At 54.1% G+C, this 20628-nt stretch overlaps 2 protein-coding genes across 4 annotated transcripts in view; both read right to left on the bottom strand.

Moving 5' to 3' along the window:
• Positions 1-42: 42 nt before the first annotated feature.
• On the bottom strand, positions 43-19823 carry CCNF (cyclin F). 3 transcript variants are annotated; one of them, XM_032606007.1, is made up of 17 exons: positions 19696-19823; positions 18459-18613; positions 17308-17414; positions 16298-16365; positions 14758-14951; positions 14279-14332; positions 13515-13619; positions 13141-13218; positions 10608-10759; positions 8487-8651; positions 6470-6593; positions 6008-6188; positions 5566-5653; positions 3349-3448; positions 3138-3265; positions 2340-2509; positions 43-1682 (listed from the first exon to the last, which is right to left on the bottom strand). In XM_032606007.1, exons 1-17 carry the CDS (start codon positions 19709-19711, stop codon positions 1207-1209), a joined length of 2361 nt encoding a protein of 786 aa, XP_032461898.1. In that variant the 5' UTR covers positions 19712-19823; the 3' UTR covers positions 43-1206. The 3 variants fall into 3 exon arrangements, with proteins under 3 accessions (XP_032461898.1, XP_032461899.1, XP_032461897.1); XM_032606008.1 differs by having other exon boundaries at positions 19745-19805; XM_032606006.1 differs by having other exon boundaries at positions 3343-3448; positions 19696-19771.
• The window catches only part of LOC116740456 (ATP-binding cassette sub-family A member 17-like), a 75243-nt gene continuing 74436 nt past the window's right edge, over positions 19822-20628 (bottom strand). Inside the window, 1 exon segment of the mRNA XM_032606104.1 lies at positions 19822-20172. Coding sequence (XP_032461995.1) covers positions 19822-20172 — 351 coding nt within the window.

Genomic DNA, 20628 nt, shown 5'->3' with positions numbered 1-20628 from the left:
TAATGTTTTTTTAAAAATTTATTTTATTTATTATTTATTTTTGGCTGTGCTGGGTCTTCGTTGCTGTGCGCAGGCTTTTCTCTAGTTGCGGCGAGCGGGGGCTACTCTTCCTTGAGGTGCGCGGGCTTCTTGATGTGGTGGCTTCTCTTGCTGTGGAGCACGGGCTCTAGGCGCGCAGGCTTCAGTAGTTGTGACTCACGGGCTCTAGAGCACAGGCTCAGTAGTTACGGCGCACGGGCTTAGTTGCTCTGCGGCATGTGAGATCTTCCTGGACCAGGGCTCGAACCCGTGTCCCCTGCATTGGCAGGTGGATTCTTAGCCACTGTGCCACCAGGGAAGCCCTCATACCTTCTATTTTTAATTTTTCTTTTGTTTTTTATCTTAGAGGGTTGGAGGATGGAAATAAAGACAGGGAAAGAAATGGCCCAGACATTACGATGTTCATACGGACATCATCTGTTGGGGACACAGACAAACCATCACAGGAGAAGGGGCAGATTTCTAAAATGAGCTGAGAATATGGGAGGAAGAGAGCCTGTGACCAAGACATCAAGGCCCTGGCCTGCAAAAATGTCAGGGCCCACTCGCCCGGTATTCACACGCAGTCCGAAACGATCCGCGGGGCAGAGTTCCCTCACGATAGGACCCACCACCCAGTGAGGAAAGGAACGGCTGCCTGGGGCAGGGCAGGCCAATGTGGGCGCAGGGATGGTGTGCTCAGAGCTATTGGCTCCCCCTGGAACCCCGAACCAGATAAATGTGGGAGGGGGTGAGCTGTGCCAGGATACCTGGGTCACACATGTTCTCAGCTGTGAAAGCTCTCAGCTCCCGGGGTGCCTGGGGCTCCGTGGGGCTGGGAAGTTCAGGACGTGGGCTTAAGTTTCCCAGAGAAAGCAGGACAAACATGGGAGGGGACAGAGAAATAGGCTTCACACAGTATGGCATGATTGCTTTGAGGCTAAACTTTCCAGAGAGAAGGAACTGAGTTTTTGTTGTGATTTAGACATTCTGATGGCTCACAATGGGCTCCCCTAGAGAAAGAAACTTACTGCCCCAAGTTCTCCTTTCTATTCCGTGTGACTGCCACCAGGGGTCTACAGGGATCCATCTCCAGTGCCCCCCTCCCCCTTGCTAGTGCAACAGCAGCCCTGTCTCAGCAAACATTCACTTCAGCCAACATTCACTGCAGCAAACGCACTGACACACTCACAGCTTCAAAAAGCCCAAGTTCATGTCCTCCTCCTCCTCATTGTGGGCGGACAGGTTTTTCCTCTTCACCTGTTGCTGGGGAGCACAGCTCTCCGGGGGGCTTGGGGGACGACACTGTACACACGACTTCCTCGCGTGATGGTGGCAAGGCTGTGTGTTCAAGTCGCTGCCCGGGGACAGTACTGAGGTAGATCGGGCAAGGCCCCCCAAGCCATCTGCGGAGTTTGTGGGACTTGTGCTGCTGACAGAGGAGTACCCTGAGGTCGTTATGTCCTTGCCTGCCCCCCTCCTGCTGCACAGAGGGCGCTCGAGCCCTGGGGTCCAAGGTGTCTGGCTGCCTGGTGCTGACGCCTGTGTGTCCTGACGCCCCTCCTCCTCCGGGCAGGCCTCCTCATCGCTTGATTCCTGGCAGCAGTGCTGTTCCGGGTTCAGGTAGACCACAGTGACATCGAGGACACCGCTGGGAGCTGTCACTATGGGAGATGGGGGAGAGGTCAGGCCATAGCCTGAGCATCAGGGTGACCCCGTGCTCGGTCAGGACCAAGGGGAGCCCAGGGTCCAGCTCTCGGCCGCACATCCTGAACCTCGCTGGACAGTCCCCTTTCCTTTACGTAAGAAATTGGGGGTGAAGTGTCTCCTTTCAAACTTGGGGTAATACCCAATGTGACTTAGGGGACAGTAGGAAGTGACAACAAACTGGCCATCTAATAATTTAGTTAATCCCCTGAGTGGACAAAAAAATAGCAGTTGGAAAATAACAGAAGCTGTCGAACTGGGCTTCCTGTGCAGATGGCTGATGAGACATGGGGACAGAGCCTCCTGCAGCCTGCCCTAGATGGGTGCCTGAGGGACAGAGCCCAGCAGGGGGCACATCTCACACAACCTTCTAAAAGGTCTATTTCTCTGTCCCTGACCTGGTGAGATCCTTCCACCAGCACAGGTCCAGCTGGAGCTGGGCGCAGGTTGGGCCCACATCCTATCCTCCCTGTGTGTGGGCTGGTATTCCAGGGGCTCTGCTCTCTCATGTCTACCTGTGTCCGGACACACTCTCCTGCAGCTCAGGCTGGGGGCCCTCCTGCCCGCTGTTCCCTCTGGGGCAGCACTGGGTACTCTCCAGCCCTGGCACTCACCATCGCCCTCCTTCTCGCCCTCGCTCTCTTGGTCGCCCTCGTAGCCGGAGCAGTAGTCCAGGCTCCAGTCCAGGAAGCTGCCCAGCAGTGTCTCCTCCTGGCTGGACAGCTCTGCGGTCGGCGTGGTGACAAAGCTGCCCCTGTCCTCCTGGAGACTGTTCTCCCGTTTCCTGTGCGGTGGGAGAGCCGGGAGCCGTGTCATAGGCAGCAGTGTTGGGAGGCCCAGTCTGGTTCTTGGCACCTGCCTGACCCTGCCCCCATGTGCTGTGAGCAGGGACAACACAGCCACCCAGGAACTGCCCTCAGAAGCTCAGGGCAGATTCGCAGAGACAGGGCCAGCACCATGGCGAGATTCCTGCTCATCTGGACTTTGTAGGATGGATAGGAGTTCTTTAGGTGGGTGAGGTGGAGGGGGAGGTTATTCCAGGCAGTACAGCTGGGACACTGAGATGGAAGAGACGGGGATAAAAGGGATGCACACAATGAGGGCACAGCTGGAGTGCAGGGAGTGCCACAATGTGGTGGAGCAGAGCAGTCCCGTATGGCTCACACCGGGCGTGGGGCAGGGCCAGAGCCTGAGCGGGCTCAACCTGTGCTCAAGACCACCATCCCTCACAGGGAGCCAGGCTGGAGCCAGAAAGCCACACTGGGGAAAGGAGACGGTACTGTAGGCAGTGGAGACTACCAACCGCAGCTTCAGTTTTCTGAGGATCTGCTCTTTCCCTGCTGCTCCTCAGGAGCCCCGATGGCTGCACAGGTCACGAGGGAACCCAGGCCTGGCCCGCAGGGCTCACTCACCGCTTGGTTCTCCTTCCAGAGGGAGAGCTGAGGAAGGTGTGAATGTCCCCTGTGCTGAGGAAAGACGCGGGTTCTGGGCTCTCTTGTTTCACCCCTAGAGTTGCACACAACTGGCCGTAGCTCAGCACCTGAGGGGAAGCCGGGGTCAGAGGGAGGGCCGAAGCCCCGAGGGGCAGACGGGGACCCCCCGCTCCCTAGCACCCACCAGCACCTCTTCCTGGCTGATCTCTTCATATCGCTTGTCCTCGAATCGCTGCTTCACGGCGGTGAGAGAGACCTGCCTGTAGTCCTTGGGGGCATCATCATGGAAGCTGCCGACAGAGGGACACGTGAGGGGTAGTGGGGGGCAGACGGTGCTGGCACCTCCACCCCAAAGGCTCCCATCTTTAGCCTCCACTCACTGAAGTGAGAGGGGACAAGACATTTTCAAAACCAGCCCAGCAATGGGAGTGAAGCCCAGCACTGCTGTGCACAGTCTGGCGGTTCCTCGAGTCACCTATGACCCCCAAGTGCATCCTCAGGAGAAAGGGGAACAGAGATCCACACAGAAACCTGGACACATATGTTCACAGCGGCACTATTCGCAACAGCTGGAAGGTAGAAAAACCCCAAATGTCCATCAGTGCACGACTGAATAAACAAGATGTGGTCCCTCCATCCAGTGGGCTATTTGTACAGTGGAAACATTATGTAGGTGAGAGGCTGGTCACAAAAGGCCCCAAGTTGTACGATTCCATATTGGTGAAACATCCAGAACAGAAAGAGCCAGGAAATAGATGAGTGTTTGCTGGGGGCTGGTGGGGAGGGGAAACATGAAGGTAATAGGTAGCAAGGGCGGGGTTTCTTTTGAGGGTGGGGAAGATGTTCTCGAATAGATTGTGGTTTGTGGTGATGGCTGCACAATTCTGAATATACCAAGAGCCTGTTGAATTGTACACTTTAACAAAAAGTTTCGTTGGTAAATAAATATGTTTCCAGTTTATCTGGATTGGGAAAAAAAAAAAAACAAACAACTCAGTGGGGGGCGGGGGATGGGTGTAGGAAGGCAGCCAAGCAGCAGCTTTTGGCAGCCTGGTCAGGCACCGACCCTGCACTGGTCTGAGCAGCCTCGGGGGCAGACACGTGTTGACCTGCCACCGTCACCCATGCTCCCGTCCACCAGCGACGAGGTCTGGGCCCTGCAGGAGAAACGGGCTGCACACACTACCCCAGGAAATGCTGACAGGCTCCCCGTGTTAGCGGGGAGGGGGAGAAGTGGCAGACGGGCCAGAGGGGCTGGTCAGAGGAATCTCTAGACTCGTGCCCAAGTTCTGATCTCATCCTCAAGCTGTAAGCAGAAGTGTCGTGTTCAGAGGCTGCCCTGTGGAAATCCAGGAGGCGGCTGGGGCAATGACCATGGGCAGGTGAAGAAAGTGCATTGGCCCCAAGAGCCGCTGGGATGCAGGGACAGAGAAGCAGAAATGGGCTGGCCTGAGGGCTCTGATAGGATGACTGGGGCCTTGTCCACCAAGCACCAAATGAAATCTATGAGGAGGAATGGCCTGGCGTGGACAAGCTGTCAGGGGGGTCTGTGGCTCGGGTCAGAGGTTGGCTTTCAGATGTGTTCTGAATCCTGGAAGTGGTTAAGTCTCCCAGGGAGCGTCTGGGGATAGGCAGAAAGGCAGAATTACCCAGACCCTCGTGTTGGGGAAGGGGACTCTGAGGCAGTGTGGCCTGGCGGAGAAAGGAGGAGGCCCCTGGGGGCTTTAGCAGATATGCATGCGGTGGGGAGTGCATGTGAGACTGAGGAGTGGGAGGAGCGAGTCTGCCAGCCAAGCTGAGACAGGAGGCGAGGGAAAGGGCCAAGGTGTGTGCCCGGGGCTGCGGTCTGCCAACTCCAGAGCTGGAGGCCAACCTGTCCTAGACTGAAATTACTGCTGGTCAGGGAGACAGTCTGATTTTTTCTTATGTTCCACAGTCCATGGAATTAGGTTTGGGTTGGGGGGAGCTGCTGCCCACACATCAAATGTTAAAAACGTATGAAATAAGCAACATGGCCCTGGAATTTCTAAACGTCAGTCCTGAGATACGCGGGTCACGCGGGGAAGGTCTGAGTGTCTTGACAGCCCTCACGTGAGAGCAAATTCCCCCTGGACTTGTGGTATTAAGGACACACCCTCTGTGTGGGGGGACAGTTGGGGGGTTGTGGGGGGAATTGCTTCCTTACACGCTTACCACTTTTTTTTTTTTTTTTTTTTCGGTACGTGGGCCTCTCACTGTTGTGGCCTCTCCCATTGCGGCTCCGGACACGCAGGCTCAGCGGCCATGGCTCACGGGCACAGCCGCTCCGCGGCATGTGGGATCTTCCCGGACCAGGGCACGAACCCGTGTCCCCTGCATTGGCAGGCGGACTTTCAACCACTGTGCCACCAGGGAAGCCCACGCTTACCACTTTTGATGAAGGCTTAAGACACAGGGGATGAGGTCTTCACAGGAGAACCCAGTGAGGTCCCATAACCGAGTGGTCCAGGGCTGTGCTGGGGAGGAAAGCAGGAATAGTGGGGCCGTTCTGATGCCCACTCATGCCCCACAGCCCTGATGGTTCTGGGATGGAGTTTCCTAGGGCTCAGGGTTGAAAAGGCCCCAGGTACAGAGCATGCGTGCTCATTGTTGACAATGTGGGAAATATTAAGCTAGAACTGTCTCTAACCTCACCCCTAGACAATGGCTTTTAGTCCATTCTGGTGTTTCCTTCTCCAGGAGATGAACACACTTCTTTTTCTCCTTCCAACCCCCTTGAATTTGAGCACTGGCTCCTGACTCCAGGAATCCCCCAGACCACTGGCTCAGCCCATGTTCTGAGTGGCTGGTGGGGAGGACCAGCTCCTTACTCTGCCCATGTGTCAGCCTCGCCAGGAGCAGGGCGGCTGCAGCCAGGTGGGCTGGGGCATAGGCGGCCAGGCTGGTGTGCAGCAGGGAGAGCTCACAGAGGAAGCTGCACAGGTGCTGGGTTCTTGGCGCCATGGGGACCAGCGTCAGCAGGACGTCCTTGTAATCGACCACAGTGGGGACCTAGAGGGAACGGGGAGGCAGACGTGGGGTCTCAGCACACAGAGGGCCCCTCCACCCACTCGGTGGGGAGGCTGGACCTTAGAAACACCACCCTCGGCGTGGTCAGCCCAGCATCTGGCCCGACTGCTGTGCACGCCAAACAGCTGTGGCCTCGTGTCCTCTGGGTCCAGGAGGGCTTCCCAGAGCAGGGAAGCTCAAAGCCATGCAGATACCCTCTGCCCCTCCATGCCCTCACGTGACCTCAACTTTGATTCAAAAGGAAAAAGCAAGTGGTCACTTACTCGAATCTTCCCTTCCAAGGCAGAGATGATCTCTCCCATCATCCTCACCAGGTCCTCGTATTTGTACGTGTTGTCTGTGAGCCACACAGCCTCCCGGATCGTCAGGATCTCTTTGCTGATGAACCTGGAGTGTTAAGAAGGGGTCTGAGCACTGAGCCCACTCCCCTTAGTGGGGTGATCACTTTAGGCTTCAGTGATGGGGTTGGGGGGGTCCAAAGAGTGGACCCTGCTGCCCCTAGCCACTGAGGGGAACTGAAAAGGTCAGATGAGCCTATCATGGGGGCTGGAAGGGAAGGGGGATTAGTGTCACAGATCAGTGGCAGTGAGAGCTGCTGGACTGCTAGGCATGCAGGTGTTTCTGCAAAACACACCCACGAATGACGTGATCGGTCAATCCTCTTAACGACCTGAGGGATAAGGGTTCACCCTGCCTTGTGTCAGCTTCTATGGAGCGAGTATAAACAGCTTTAACCCAGAAGGCAGATGAGCCAGCAGAACCAGAGATAGAGGTTGTTTGAAGGTCTGAACCCAGCATGGGGTCTGGCCATGGGAACTGGACTGTCCTTAGGCAGGTGGTCACGCTGTTCTCTACTCTCCACCAGTTCCAACTATCAGGGAACATGCTAGTCCAGCAGCCTGCCGAGGACACCTCCCCACACAACGGTGGACTGGGACCGGGCCCTTGGCTGCTCTGTCATGGGGACTCTGCAGCTCCCGCGTTTGCTGTTGCCTGGGCCAAGAGAGAGGACAGGAGTTGTAGGGACCGCAGGTGCTGGGGGATGTTATGTGAGTGGGGCGGGCGAAAGCCCTGTGCTCTGAGCAGCGGCAGGTGCTGCTTTGAGAGTGGATGTAGGGGCATCTCGGCTTCTAAAAATCTTTTAAAGCAATTATCATCTCATTGCCAGCAGCCTGTGCTCTGGTACCTCAGTCTCTCATTGCAAGGACATAACTATGCCATTTGGATCCAGGGAGGCTGGGGACCTGTCTGTTCAGCCCTCTCTGGTGACAAGACCTGGAACGCCAGGTTCCGAGAGCACACGAGAGGTGCCGGACAGCGTGTGGCATTTGCTCACCGACCTGAGCCCACGGACCCTGCTTCCACAGCCACCTAGAGACCCCACTTCCCAGTTCCCGTCATGGCCACATGACTGCGCTCACTGCAAAGTTGGACCTGGTGGCCTCAGGGGTCATGGCAGGTAGCAGAGAGCAAGTCAGGACCTGGGCCTCCTTCATGACATCATGAAACAGATAAACCATCCCAGTGACACAAGCCTCTGGGTTACCGTGCAGAAGACAAATCAGTCTCTCCATAGTTGACACCACTGTGTGCAATAAGCCTGTTCCTCCCTTGAAAGCCTTACAGATAATGATGTTGGTCTGGAAAGCACTGCCCAGGGGAGATAGCAGACCACGTAGAAGTCTGCTTTAGGAAAACAAGAAAATGCAAAATGTGTGGTGGGAACTGCCATGCACATTGTGTCCAAAGGCAAAACTGGGTGGAAAGGTGGATTTAGGTAAAACTTAAAATGGTCTGATCTGAAAAGTCAGAGCTGCTGCAGGGGTAGGCTGCCTCTCTGAGGACGCATCCTGCCCATGTGGTTGGAGGGGGTCTGTGGGGAGTTGGGGGTGGGGGGCACATGACACCGATGAAACGCAGGTCTCTGGATGCAGAGTTGAGAACCGGACTGGCAAGGGCAGCCGCCTGTGACCCTCCCTCATCGCTGTGTTGCCCTCAGGGGCCAGGGGAAGAGGGTTCCAGCCTGAGCCTGCCCGACAGAGGCCACGTTCTGGGTCCTGAGGCCGCGTGTTGGGATGAGCGGCTGCCCACACACCAAGGGTCAGCCTTGCCACCCCCGAGTGGGTAGGACCACTCGGCGTGGGCACCCCCTAAAATGAAAATCCCTGTCATAAGGAGGTGGGGTGCTGAAGGCTTGTTCCACTGAAAAGCCAGCCTGTGAACTGGGCAGTGCCAGCATGCTGTGTTCCGTCTGCGGGCCCAGCCTGGGGGGCTTCTCACCGGGTACACATGACCATGCAGGCGATGCCCAGCAGCTGGAGCCTGTACCGGGGCACCAACCGCCTCCGCAGGTACCGGTCCACACACTCCACGGTCAGGTGAAGGCACAGGCTCGAGAAGTCCTTCATGGTCGCGACCTCTACCAGCCAATCGATGAGAATGTACCTGTGGGAAGAGCACCATCCCTGAAAAGCAGGCCAAGCCTTCATGAGTGTCCCGTCTCCCATTCCTGCCCGGCCATCTGTCCTGAGGGGTGAGCGATCACTTTAGGCATCACTGGCTTATCCAGGCACCTGTCCAAGGCTGAGACACCCTGTCCAAGGGGAAGGCCCCATGACTCCCGACTTTGTTCCTGGGAGGCAGTGGGCTGCACATATGTGTACTCTGCCTCCCCCACCCTGGGACCCCCAGGCACTGGATAAGCCTGGACCGTTATTACTTGTAAGGGAGCAAAGCAGGTCTGCTCTGTGGACCTGGGACAGGTCACAGGACAGGAGAAAAGTCAAAGTTTATCGTCCTGCAAACCTGCCTTCTCTCTGAGGAACTCTCACCCATGGGGTCATTTATCACAACCCTCCGCAGTGGAGCAAAGAGCCAGGAATGCATCTAAAGCAGGATTCCCTGAGCCTGTGTGCTGGACTTCTCAGTCACCCAGCAACCGTGATGGAGGACTTGGGCCGGCAGAGCCAACAGACATAGGATCCCTCCTCGACGGGGCTAAAAGCCGGGCCAGGGACACAGACGTCACAAGCAGATACTGCATGCAACATCAAGGATGCCCAAGCATGGTGAACGCCTTTTTGCACAAGGGAGAGGAGATGGGGAGAAGAGAAGCAAGAGAGAAAAGAAACGTGGTGGTGAGTGATTCTAGGCAGACAGGAGGGACTGCTCCAGGTGTCAGCTTGGACAGGAGCATCTTTCATAGGCAGAGGGAAGGAGGGAGTGCTGGGGCCGAGTTGGGGAGGGGAGGAAGGAGGCGGGATGAAGGGGGAACGGGCTGGGGAGGAAGACATGCAAGGCCAGGTGTTTGAGGGTTAGGGGCAGAAGAGGAAGCTTCCTACGCAGACACCTTTGACAAGCTCAATGATCTGACTTATAAAAACAGACCAACGGAACTGTACACTTTAAAATGGTTAAACCTGAAACTAATGTTACATGTCAATTATAACTCAATAGAAAAAAGGAAGAAAAAGTCAGCTGTTGCTTTACATAGAGGAAAATGTAAAGATGCTCAACTCGGGGACTGAAATGATATTATTGCAATAAAACTACTTTAGCTCTTGAAAAGAAAAGAAAGGTTAAGTTTATGTTAACCCCCACCCCCAGCACACAAAAAGAATAGCAACAGTCCCTGGCTCCTGCCGCCAAAAGAAAGGCAGACTGGGAGGGCACGGTGTGGGGCAGGGGGCACCACCCCCAGCACAGGCACAGGACTCAAAATCACAGCAGCTTGGTGACATTTAATGTGGGAGCCAAGGACACTGCACCCCCTGCTATGAGTAAAGACTCTCCAGGGAAGAGAGCTTACCAGGTGCTGGGCTTTGTCTGCTGCAGTACAGCCAGAGCCTGCCCATTATAAATCTAAAATGTATTTGAAATCTCTGGTGTAAGCTTAAAAAATTATTCACATTTTCCATTTTACTCTCTAAACAAGTTCTGTGATTGAGTGTAAAAGTGTGTTATCTCCAAACCTCGAGGGAAAATGGACCTGCAGGAAGAGGCAGTTTGTGGGGTTTCTGAGGCTGCAGGCACATGGCAGCTGCCCCCCACACTCCCGCACGCTGATGCGTGTGATGATGGGTGGGAAAGAAAAGGTGTTTTTTTTGGCATCATTTTTGAAAAATGTTTAGTATGGTTTAATATAGTCTGAGGCTTAAAAAGGAAAACTGGAGAGAGCAGACACTTATGTGGGAAATTTTTCTTTTCAAAGCCCTGGATAACTTAGGCATAACTGGTTTTAGAAAACACACACACACACACACACACACACACACACACACACACACACGTGGATCCCAGTGGGGTTGATGACGCAGGGGCCCTGTGACAGGAGGCTCAGCTGAAACAACAGACAGACCCTGTCATGCGGAGACGGCTGTCGCTCTGCCTCGGACCCCTCACCTCATTGTGTCATTGAGTCCCTTCTGCACAGAGAAGACCCTCTGCTTACTGACAGCGTGGGAGGCCTGGAACAGCTGGCAGACTATCTCGTTGGAGGCTTTCGCTTCCAGTCCGAGCTGGTTTCCGTGTGCACAGGCTTTGGCTAGAGATAGCTGAGGACGAAAAGACTCGAGGGATGAGCAAGGGGTTTTGAGGTTCCTGCTTCTGAACGCGAGGAGGATTCTGCCTGTACATACACTGGCCCACTTAAACCTTCTAAGCCTTCTGAAACCAGGAGGGCCAAGATTTTAATCTTTTGGAAATAAATAATATATCACGATAGAACATTTTAAAAGGTACAAAAGGTGCATAATGGGATATCAGTTGACTTCCTGCCCGGCACAGCTCCATGGCCAATTCCAGTCTTCTGCCAGCATTTTCTTTTAAATTAAGTTTGTTTCTGTTCACTACTCCCTAGTGAAAGCTGATGCTCTGGGGGAGGCCACGTAGCACAGTGGCTGAGAGCTGGCTGGGGGCTCGAATGACCCAGCTTTAAGACCTGGGTCTATGTGTGACCACAAGCGAACTGGGGGCTTCACTGCACCTCAGTTTCCCTTTTCACCAAATGGCACAACAGCAGCTGCTTCAGCAGATGCTGTGAGGATTGAATGAGATGCACGAGCACCTTGCTCAGGACCCGCCGGGGCCCTCCAAGCCCTCAGTGGTTACTGTTGACCATCTCTACGTATTTCCTTCCAGAGTTTTCTATGCACTTGTAGCAGTGTGCATGTGCATTTGTGATCACGGAACACACATGTTAGCTTTTCTTTGCCTGCCTAACGATTAACGTGGTTCTTTGCGATAGGAGACTTCTGTAAGCGTGTTTTCCTTGTTCTTCCTTTGAGGGGGTTTCTGTTGGTTTTGTCACATTGAGGGTCACCTTTGTGCAGTCTTGTGTACCTTCTGCTCACGCAGTCGACCCACAGGCGCTACCCGTGCCCAGGGGCTTTCTGAAATTCCTGCGCGCATTTTCACACACACTAATAGGAACACTATTTTTTTTTTTTTTTTTTTTTTGCGGTACGCGGGCCTCTCACTGTTGTGGCCTCTCCCGTTGTGGAGCACAGGCTCCGAACGCGCAGGCTCAGCGGCCATGGCTCACGGGCCCAGCCACTCCGCAGCATGTGGGATCTTCCCGGACCAGGACACAAACCCGCATCCCCTGCATCGGCAGGCGGACTCTCAACCACTGCGCCACCAGGGAAGCCCTTTCCTGTACTTTTTTCTTTTTTTAGGAACACTATTTTATCACGTTTGCCGGCAAAAACTGCTATCATTAAAAATGTATATTTTCAGGGCTTCCCTGATGGTGCAGTGGTTAAGAATCCGCCTGCCAATGCAGGGGAAACGGGTTCGATCCCTGGCCTGGGAAGATCCCACATGCCATGGAGCAACTAAGCCTGTGTGCCACAACTACTGAGCCTGCACTCTAGAGCATGTGTTCTGCAACAAGAGAAGCCACGACACTGAGAAGCCCGCGCACTGCAACAAAGAGTAGCCCCCGCTTGCCTCAACTAGAGAAAGCCTGTGCCCAGCAACAAAGACCCAACACAGCCAAAAAAAAAAAACAATAAAAAAAAGCCGAAGTGTATTTTCAGAAGTTCCTAGCTATCCACTCAAAAACACAAAGACTACGTGTATATGATTTGCTAGTGTGATCAGCCACGATCTCTTTAAACGTGTGCCTTTTTGACTAGCAGAGAGGTCAAACCTGCTCCGTATTTTGACTGCTTGTATTTATTTCCTCTTTTTTGAGTACACTGAGGCTCTGTGAATTTCTAGAGGGCCTTACTATTCTTATTGATTAGCCTGAGCTTGAACTAGAACCACATTGTTCATTGTTGTATTTCTTGTAAACTTGTTAAGTGCCTTTTTGGACAAAAACATTACAACGTCCTGTGATGTGTCAGGTGGGCCATCCCTCTGTGATTTCTTCCCTAGCTTTTAAGGGCAGAAGATTCTCAACCCCCAACTTGGTGGGGTGACAAAAGCAAGTGTTTACCAGCTTGGCAAAGGGGGACTTTCTTTGATTTATCTTAAAATAATGACTTCTTTACAGTTGCACAGGGAGAGTGTCTGGAGAACGCCAACTACAGACCCCTGATGTCCTGGTTCCAACACTGGACAACCTGGTGAGCAGGTCAGATAATGAGAAGAGGACAGCATTCCACACACCCATCTGCTCTAAGGAGCTCTAAGTTCTGTAGCCAAGATGCTTTCCCTACAGGCCAACTTTAGGGAGCTGTATAAATTTTGATGCAGATGTAATCCACGGCACTTAGAAATTAAGTGGCTGGCTGTCTTAGATGCAACGGGCAGAGGTGAGGAAAGTGCTTCTGGGCTCTCCTCCCCACACACCCTAGAGCTGAACTCCCTTAGATTCAGTTCCAAACCCTGGGCCACTCTTACTTCGTCCTGGGTGGGAACCTGGCAGTGTTGCCCCCACAGTCCCCACGAGAGGAGGTGTCAGGACAAAGGCCAGCTCCCAGCTCACCTGTGCTTCCCAGCAGCCTTTGGCAGCAAAGTCTCTGAGTTTCCGGAAGCTGTGGAGGCATCGTCCGGGATCTGACATCTGTCAATGGGAGAGTCACCATGCCCTTACATGGCCATATCTCTGGAGAAACTCAGAACCAACCCATAGTCTTCTTAAATGTTCCCCCTGACACCTCCAGAGGGTCCCCAGCTGTGCTTTCTTCCCAGCCCTTTATCCCCCAAATGGTGGTGGTCGTTTCAGGGGCAGTGCTGAAAGCGGCCCCATGACCAGCAGCGACCCCGGCTGCAGTGGCAGAACCTTGTCCAAGGGCTACTCTGGAGATTGTGCCTTTGGCCAACATAATCCATTCTTTCCCCAGACCTAGGCCCACTCACATCCATCTTTCTGTCACTTTCCCAGAGGAGGTACGAGCTGGTCAAACACCCCTGATTAGCAGACTCTTCAAACAGGTCCCGGGCCTGCTTCTGTTTCTCTTCATCCTAGAATAAGTACCTCTAAGTAACCACATATACTGTTCTCATCTTTAATAAAATGAGTTAACTACATTAGAGTAAAAACAACTTCTCTGAAGATACACAATTTGACAACCAACTCGTGAAGGCAAGCCCATGAGTTCTGCCCTCAGGCCCTGCTTCCTCCTGCACAAGGTTTGTGCTGGACTCGGCTCCGGGCACTGCCCGGACGGTGACAGGGGAGGGTTTCCTAAGGTCTTCCAGCTCCTCGCTCATACTAAGTGTCCCTCCCTTCTGCTGTCAGAGCACCTAGCACCAGGAGCCACCACCTCCCCCAAGACTGCTGCAGACGGGGTTCCCGAATCACAAGGCTCACTAAGTAGAGAGGTCTGCGTGGGTAGTGGGAGGGAGCCGCCAGTAGCAGAGCCGTGAAACAAATAGACCTGGGGTCCTGTCCCGCTCAGACACTCTTCCTGGCTCCACACAGCCTCACAGACAGGGCTCATCTTGGCTTTGAACCCCGGAAGCCCCCCTCTGCTGCCTTTCACGCAGTTCCTGATTCTTGGTGCTTGAAGCTGCCAGAAAGGCGAGCAGCACAAAAATGCAGACCCGCTGTGCCCTGCGTGCTCACCCGGGCCAGGACGTCAAACAACGCAGGGCCCCATGGGATGGTGGAGGGGACTCACCTCAAAAAGACTCAGCACTCTCCCCAAGCAGTGCAGTATGGACGCTCTGTGAGTCTAGAGAAAGGAGGTGGAGGAGGAGGGGTGACTGTTAGCGGACAGAGCTTCCCGGGGACTGTCCCTCTGTGTGTGGGTCCTCCTTGCTCCCTGCCCAGCCCCTCTGTGCAGAGGACCACTCCCTGATTCCAGGCCTCCGCCAACTGCTTCACAGAGCCTCAGTCCTGCCTTTCCAGCAGTTGACCTGTCTGCAGCCCAGCCCCTCACCCGATTCCCCTGACCCTGGCTCCGAGGCCTCCTCTCCTGCTAGTCATTAGCAGATGCTCCCACATCCGCACTGTTTTCTATGCCTCCACTGCTTTCGGGTCCCTGACTTTACATGGTCCATAGCATCTCCCCTCAAAGTTTTCTCACCTCCCGGGACCCTACGGGGCTCAGCCCGCCCAGCACGGCCTGCCCTACTTGCATCCCTTGCCAGGACTCACTTTCTGCAGCTGGCACTCCATCCTGAGGCTCTCGTGAACCACGGCCTTGCAGCAGCTTCCGGACACCGACCAAGGTGGGCGGATGAAGAGCCAGATGAAGGGTGCGGCGCCCACATTCAGGCGCTCCGTGAGACTGAAGAAGCGAGAGGCCTTCAGCCCGTTCACTTCCGCCCGGGCCTCATCAGACACAGACACTGGAGAGACGGACAGAACACAGCCCGGATGTCTCTGGAGGAGGGGTGTGGGAAGTTCCCCAGTCTTTTTGGAAAGTTTAAAGCCTTAAGCCGCTACAACGTGAAGTTGCTGGTGTCTTAGGACAGAAGAGCTGGGATGGGGGCTCCTCCCTTTTCTTCCCATGTTTTATGAACCAAGTGCCCTGCAGCCCCTCCCAGCAGCCTGGATTCCGAAGATCTGGGAAGGTCCCCCCCACGTGGAGGCATCAGATGCCCACCCTCCTTCCTGTGGGGAACTGCTGCTCAGACCCCTGTTAACGGGTAGGGGGTTTCTTTGTGGGGTAATGAGATGATGGCTCCAAATTGAGTGGTGATGGGTGCACGACTCTGTGAAGATACCCAAACCACTGGACTGTACACATTAGACAGGTGAGCTGAGTGGTGTGTGAATTTCGTCTGGGCAAAGCCACCTGACAGGAGGGTGGGCGCAGGATTGCTCATCGTCTGCAGGTCCAACAGTCCTGTCAACCAGCTGTGACCAGGGTGACCTCTCAGTAAGACGCCAGGTCTTTTAGAAGCAGAAAAATGGCGACTATACCCAAGTCTTTATGCATCTTGGGAGCTGGGACAGGATGAACTGCAGGCTCGCTCCTTAGTGTGCTCAGCATACAGGCAGGAATTGGGAGAAAGGGCCGCACCAGGTTCTTTCGAGGAGCACCTGCCCCTTAGGGGTGAAGGAATCTAGGTACCAGGCTGGCTTTGACCTGTTTGTACTTGCCTCCCACTTGGAGCCTTGGCTCCCTGTGTTACTGACACTTGGCATCAGGCATGCTTTGACCACTGCCCCAGGTTCCTCAGATGAGCTGTGGCCAAGGAGAGAAGCTGGGGTCTACGCATGGGCTGCGGTGTTAACTAGGCAGCCAGGGAGGGCTGGCTTGCCTGAGTAGCCCCCATTCTGAGTCTCTGCTCAGAGTCACTCGTTGTCAACCGAAATTAATGGTTCATTAAACAAAGAGGCAACTCCCCCAAACTACAAAATCAAACTTCATCCATGGGTCCCTGAGCAGGACACCTCTGGCACAAGCTCCCCAGTGGGGACGGTACACAGCCAGACACAGCAAGAACAGCGACTAAACTGCTGACACGGGCAAGAGCTCATGCTTGTTCTATTAGGTTTCTTGTTTTCGGCTACACCACACAGCATGCGGGATCTTAGTTCTCCAACCAGGGATCTAACCTGCGCCCCCTGCAGTGGAAGCACAGAGTCTTAACCGCTGGACCACCAGGGAAGTCCCTCGTGCTTGTTCTAAAATGTCAGTACCAAGAGGGGTGAGGCCAGCCCCAGCACCAGCCCCTCGAGGACTTACGGCCTTCATTGTAGAGGTAGGCTATGCCCAGCTTCACAGCAGCTTCAAAATTCCCTTTTTCGGCAGCCCTAGAACATTAAGAACATGAAACATCACATGATTTTATTCCATAAAGGTTATGTTCCACCACAGCACTTAAAACTACAGTACTTATTTTCTGAACAGAAAATATTTTTGGCAATGCAGCTAAATATCAATTATCCATGACATGCTACAACATGGATGAGCCTGGAAAACACACTTGTGAAAGAAGACAGACACAAAAGGCCACATGTTGTATGATTCCACTCATATGAAATGTCCAGAAAAGGCAAATCCACAGAGACAGAAAGCAGATTAGTGGCTGCATAGGGTCTGCGTTACTATAGGGAAAATAGGGAGTGACTGCTAATGGTTATGGGGCTTCATTTGGGGGTCATGAGAATGTCCTAAAGTTAGATAGTGTTGATGATTGCACAACTCTGTGAGCATACTAAAAACCATTGAGTTGTACACTTTAAAAGGGTAAATTGTGTGGATGGTGGACTATGTCTCAGGCAGCCTGCCTGTGACCACTGGCATACTGCAGCTTGCAGCCCCTCCGGCCCTTCCTCTAGGTCCCAACCCCAGCCGGGGAGGTGGGATCAGCCAATGAGTATAATGTAATAGGATTCAAATCGCATTGTTCTGACCAAAAGAAGACGGCTGAGGAAAGTTTCCACATGCAGGTGACCTGCATCTGAGTCACACACAATGGGTCACAGCTCAAGTGGACCCTTCAGAAGCACTGCTGTGACTAATGAGAGTCAGGCCTGTGCTGGTGGTGTGGATGACCCATGACTGTGCTGGAAGTTGTGTGACTCGATGGGTGAGGTCAACAGCCCTCAGTCACTCCCTGGGGAAAAAGGTGTTGGCGGGAGCAACAAGCAAGAGGAAAATCATTCCCAGGTCAGGCCTTGAGACACAGACTGGCATAGCAGGGAGGCCCAAAGGTGGGAGAAAGCCACGCTCTTCTCAGGGTGCAGGGATACCTTTCAAAGAGCTTCAGGTTCTTTGGAGAAGGCCACAGCTCCTGGAAGCTGGCACATGCCCACACGCTGGCATGGTTATCCACCAGGTACTTCAGGTGGGAGTGAACCTGAAGAACAATGGAAGAGGGGGAGTGGTGGTTAATCAAGGGATCTCCCAGAAGTCCTGCTTCTGGAGCTCTTGAAGACAGGGTGTAGACAGATGTAGGGTCTCCTGTTTCCCTCCCCACCCTAGCAGTAAAGGCCCAGCCTCTGTGTATCAAAGTAACTAACAATTGCTTTGAATAGAGAAAAGAGCCCAGAAACAACTTTCTCTGTGGCTCTAAAGATGGGGACAGTGGTCCTGGAAGGGGGAATAAGCACCTAGGCTGAGAAAGGGGATATAATGCTATAATACCTGCAAGGATCAGGGAAATCAACTCTAATGGGAACAGGTAGGTCAGAAATCTGTTTTGAGCTCCTCTACTTAGGGTCTTGCTAGTGGGAGCAAAGCTGAGGCCTGCAAGTCAATGGGGGCTCTCAGAAAAGACTGAAACACATGACAGCAGCCTCAGGTAGGACTTCTGTCCTGGGTGATAGCAGGAAGTGCCCAGGCAGGGGGCCCTGAGCACAGGTGAGCATTTTAAGTGCTAAAGCTTCCACTGCCATTGGAAATTCAGCACCCATGGATATTATGAATGCAATGGAGGCAGGTTTGGGAGTCAGAGAAGTGGGTTCTTACTGGTGTTCCCCCACTAATTTGCTGTATGCCCTTGGTTAAATCACTCAAAGTGAGGCTTCAGTTCCGAAATCTGCAAAATAACTCCCAGAGTCCCTTTCAGTGCTGAATATTACATGGGCTTCGTCCTCAAGAAAATACTATTTTTCTTCTTAATGCTATCTTATTTCTTGAGGGATGCAAATTTCACTGCCATAAAAGGGTATTTTCTCTGTCAAAATAAACATTACAATGAGCAGACTCAAACCTTGCTGTCCTACGTTTTAGCTTTCCTGCAATCAGAACAACCTTAGGCATCTATTACCAATATCACCGTTGTTTCCTCTACCCTCATTTGTAGCCAAAGTTTTTGTTCTGACATTTAAGACACGAAGCCTTCATGGTACAATATAACCAATGATGCCAGGCCTGACACTATTTTCATCTGACAACTTACAGCTCGGACAGCGAGGATGTCTCCAACAGAAAGCCATTTCAGGATATGAAAGAGCACATCTTCAGGGAGACTCAAGATCGTTAGGTTTCGGGGTCTCCTTCTTATTCTCCGCTTTGTAGGATAACAGAAACACTTGGCACACCTACAGTGGATCACTTAAGAAAAAAAATCAGAATGGTCTAAGTGATGTGTTGGAAACGAGTTGTGCTGATATGAAAAGTTACATCTGAACATGATTTAACAGTTACTGTCCTCTGCCCCAGCCATATTTACAGTCCTAAACAAAGATTAAATAAAGGAGCAGTAGTGGTACAGAAGACATCATCATTCATTCAAATATTCAATAAACATTGATGGTGAGTAGTAATCATGTAACCTGGCTATTGGGAAACCTTCTGATCCAGAGCCCAGCTGACAACCAGGAAGGGGGAAAAAGCAGCCAACGCTGATGATGGTTAGCCTTGCATTTCACTCTCAGGGAGGCGCCTTGACCCTTACTGATCTCTTTGCTTCTATCTGCACACAGTACTAAAATGCATAATGTTAATAAGGATCTGTGGACTTGAACAGTCTGGTTTTCAAGTCCAAACTAGGAGGGTCCACCCTGCAGAGAAGCCAAAGGTGGACTTGGAGGCCAGGCCTGTCCCAGCTCTGCGGATGTCAGAGCTGCCCAGCCAGTCTCAGTGTCCTCTCTCCCCACAGGAGGTCCTTCCAACTTCAACTTCAGCAAGTCTTTGCTGACTCTAAGCAGACGACATATGAGCTTGAGGCAGGAGGAGCCCATCACCTACAATTCACCTGGTTTCCCACCCGTTCCTTCCTCCAGTCCCGACAGGAGGTGGCTGCTCTCCCACCCGCACGACTCCTTCCTCAGGGCTTCTTCCTGCCCCCCTCCCCTTGCTCTTCACCTGGGTCTTCCCATCATCAATTAACATGCTGCGAAAGCCAAGCGTACACGCAGGGCGACCGATCCCTGCGTTTTACCGCATTTTTCTCATCCCCTCCAGGACAGCCACGATAATAACCACGGAAACCTGAGCGGCGCTCACGGCCCTCGACAGGTGGCAGACCCCGCGCGCCGCTTTCACCGCTTTCACGCGGAGCAGGGCGCTCCCGGGCATTTAAACCACGCGCCGAGCGGGCGCCGCCGGGAAGACACGCACCCCGGGCAAAAGGGCTCGAGCCAGCCCTGCTCAGTCTCGAGGCCGCCCCGCCGCGCCCCGCGCCCAGCGCTCACCGCCTCCGCTCCCCATAACCGTGGCTACCGTCGCTACCGTCGCCGATACCTCTGCCAGTGCCGCCTGCCGGCCCAGAGCGCGACTCCCGACGCAGGCGCAGACCCGCCCGCCGCCCGCCGGAGTTTTCAAATGCACCAGGCGCTCTCATTGGCCCGCCCGGGGGGGCGCGCGCCACTGTTCGGCCGGGCCCCGCCCCCTCCCCCCACTTGGGCTCGGACGCTCGCGATTGGCCGCGCCAGGATGCGAATTCGAACGCCGGCTGTTGATTGGTAGAGCTTGCGCGGCCGCCCCGCCTCCCCGGCCCTGGCGAGTGTCCGTAAGGAGCGTGGCTCCGGGCCTGGCTGCAGCAGCGTCTCTGAATCCGCTCCGGCCTGCGTTGACCTGGCCTGTTCTGGGCTTAGGCCTTGTGGTTGACTCGGCGGCAAGAGGTCCCGGCGACCGGAGGCCACGGCGTGCAATGGTTTGTCAGTGAAGGTCTGAGCGGACCGGCCGCGCCTCCGAGCCCGGGGTCTCGGAGCGGGGACTTAGGCTGGCCGGCACCCGCGGGCTGCGTCTCACCGAGGCTAGCCCTGACCTTTCCGACCCGCACCCCGAGGCCGCACGCCCTTCTTCCAGCCCTTGCTTCAGGCGAGGAGACCCCTGGTTCGGTGGCCGAGTCGCTGTTGGCATAGATCGTAATGCAGAAAGTGGAGTCCAGAGACCTGGTGCTCGAAATCTTCATTGACTCATCCAACACGTTTGACTCCTTCCTCCCTTGAAACGTGGCTCACCCTGGACCCCTCCTCCATCCCTGCCCAGGGCAAGCCCTCACCTTCTCACTTGGACTAGATATCGTCCCCTGTCAGTCCCCAATGTCTCCTCGTGGTCACCTGGGAGCCCAACTAAAATAGAAGTGCACACCTGCTTGCTTTACTGGCTGCTTTCAGCCACAG

The sequence above is a fragment of the Phocoena sinus genome, chromosome 15, assembly GCF_008692025.1.
Source record: "Phocoena sinus isolate mPhoSin1 chromosome 15, mPhoSin1.pri, whole genome shotgun sequence".
Lineage (NCBI taxonomy): Eukaryota > Metazoa > Chordata > Mammalia > Artiodactyla > Phocoenidae > Phocoena > Phocoena sinus.
This window is presented reverse-complemented; position numbering and strand designations above follow the sequence as displayed.

Bases quoted from the DNA above. Each gene is read 5' to 3' on its own strand.
- CCNF (XM_032606006.1), bottom strand. The intron at 14,333-14,757 runs GTGAGTCCTGGC...TCCTTTCTCTAG, and splicing joins TGGAGTGCCAGCTGCAGAAA to ACTCACAGAGCGTCCATACT. The intron at 8,652-10,607 runs GTGAGGGGTCCG...CTCTTCCCACAG, and splicing joins GGACTCAATGACACAATGAG to GTACATTCTCATCGATTGGC.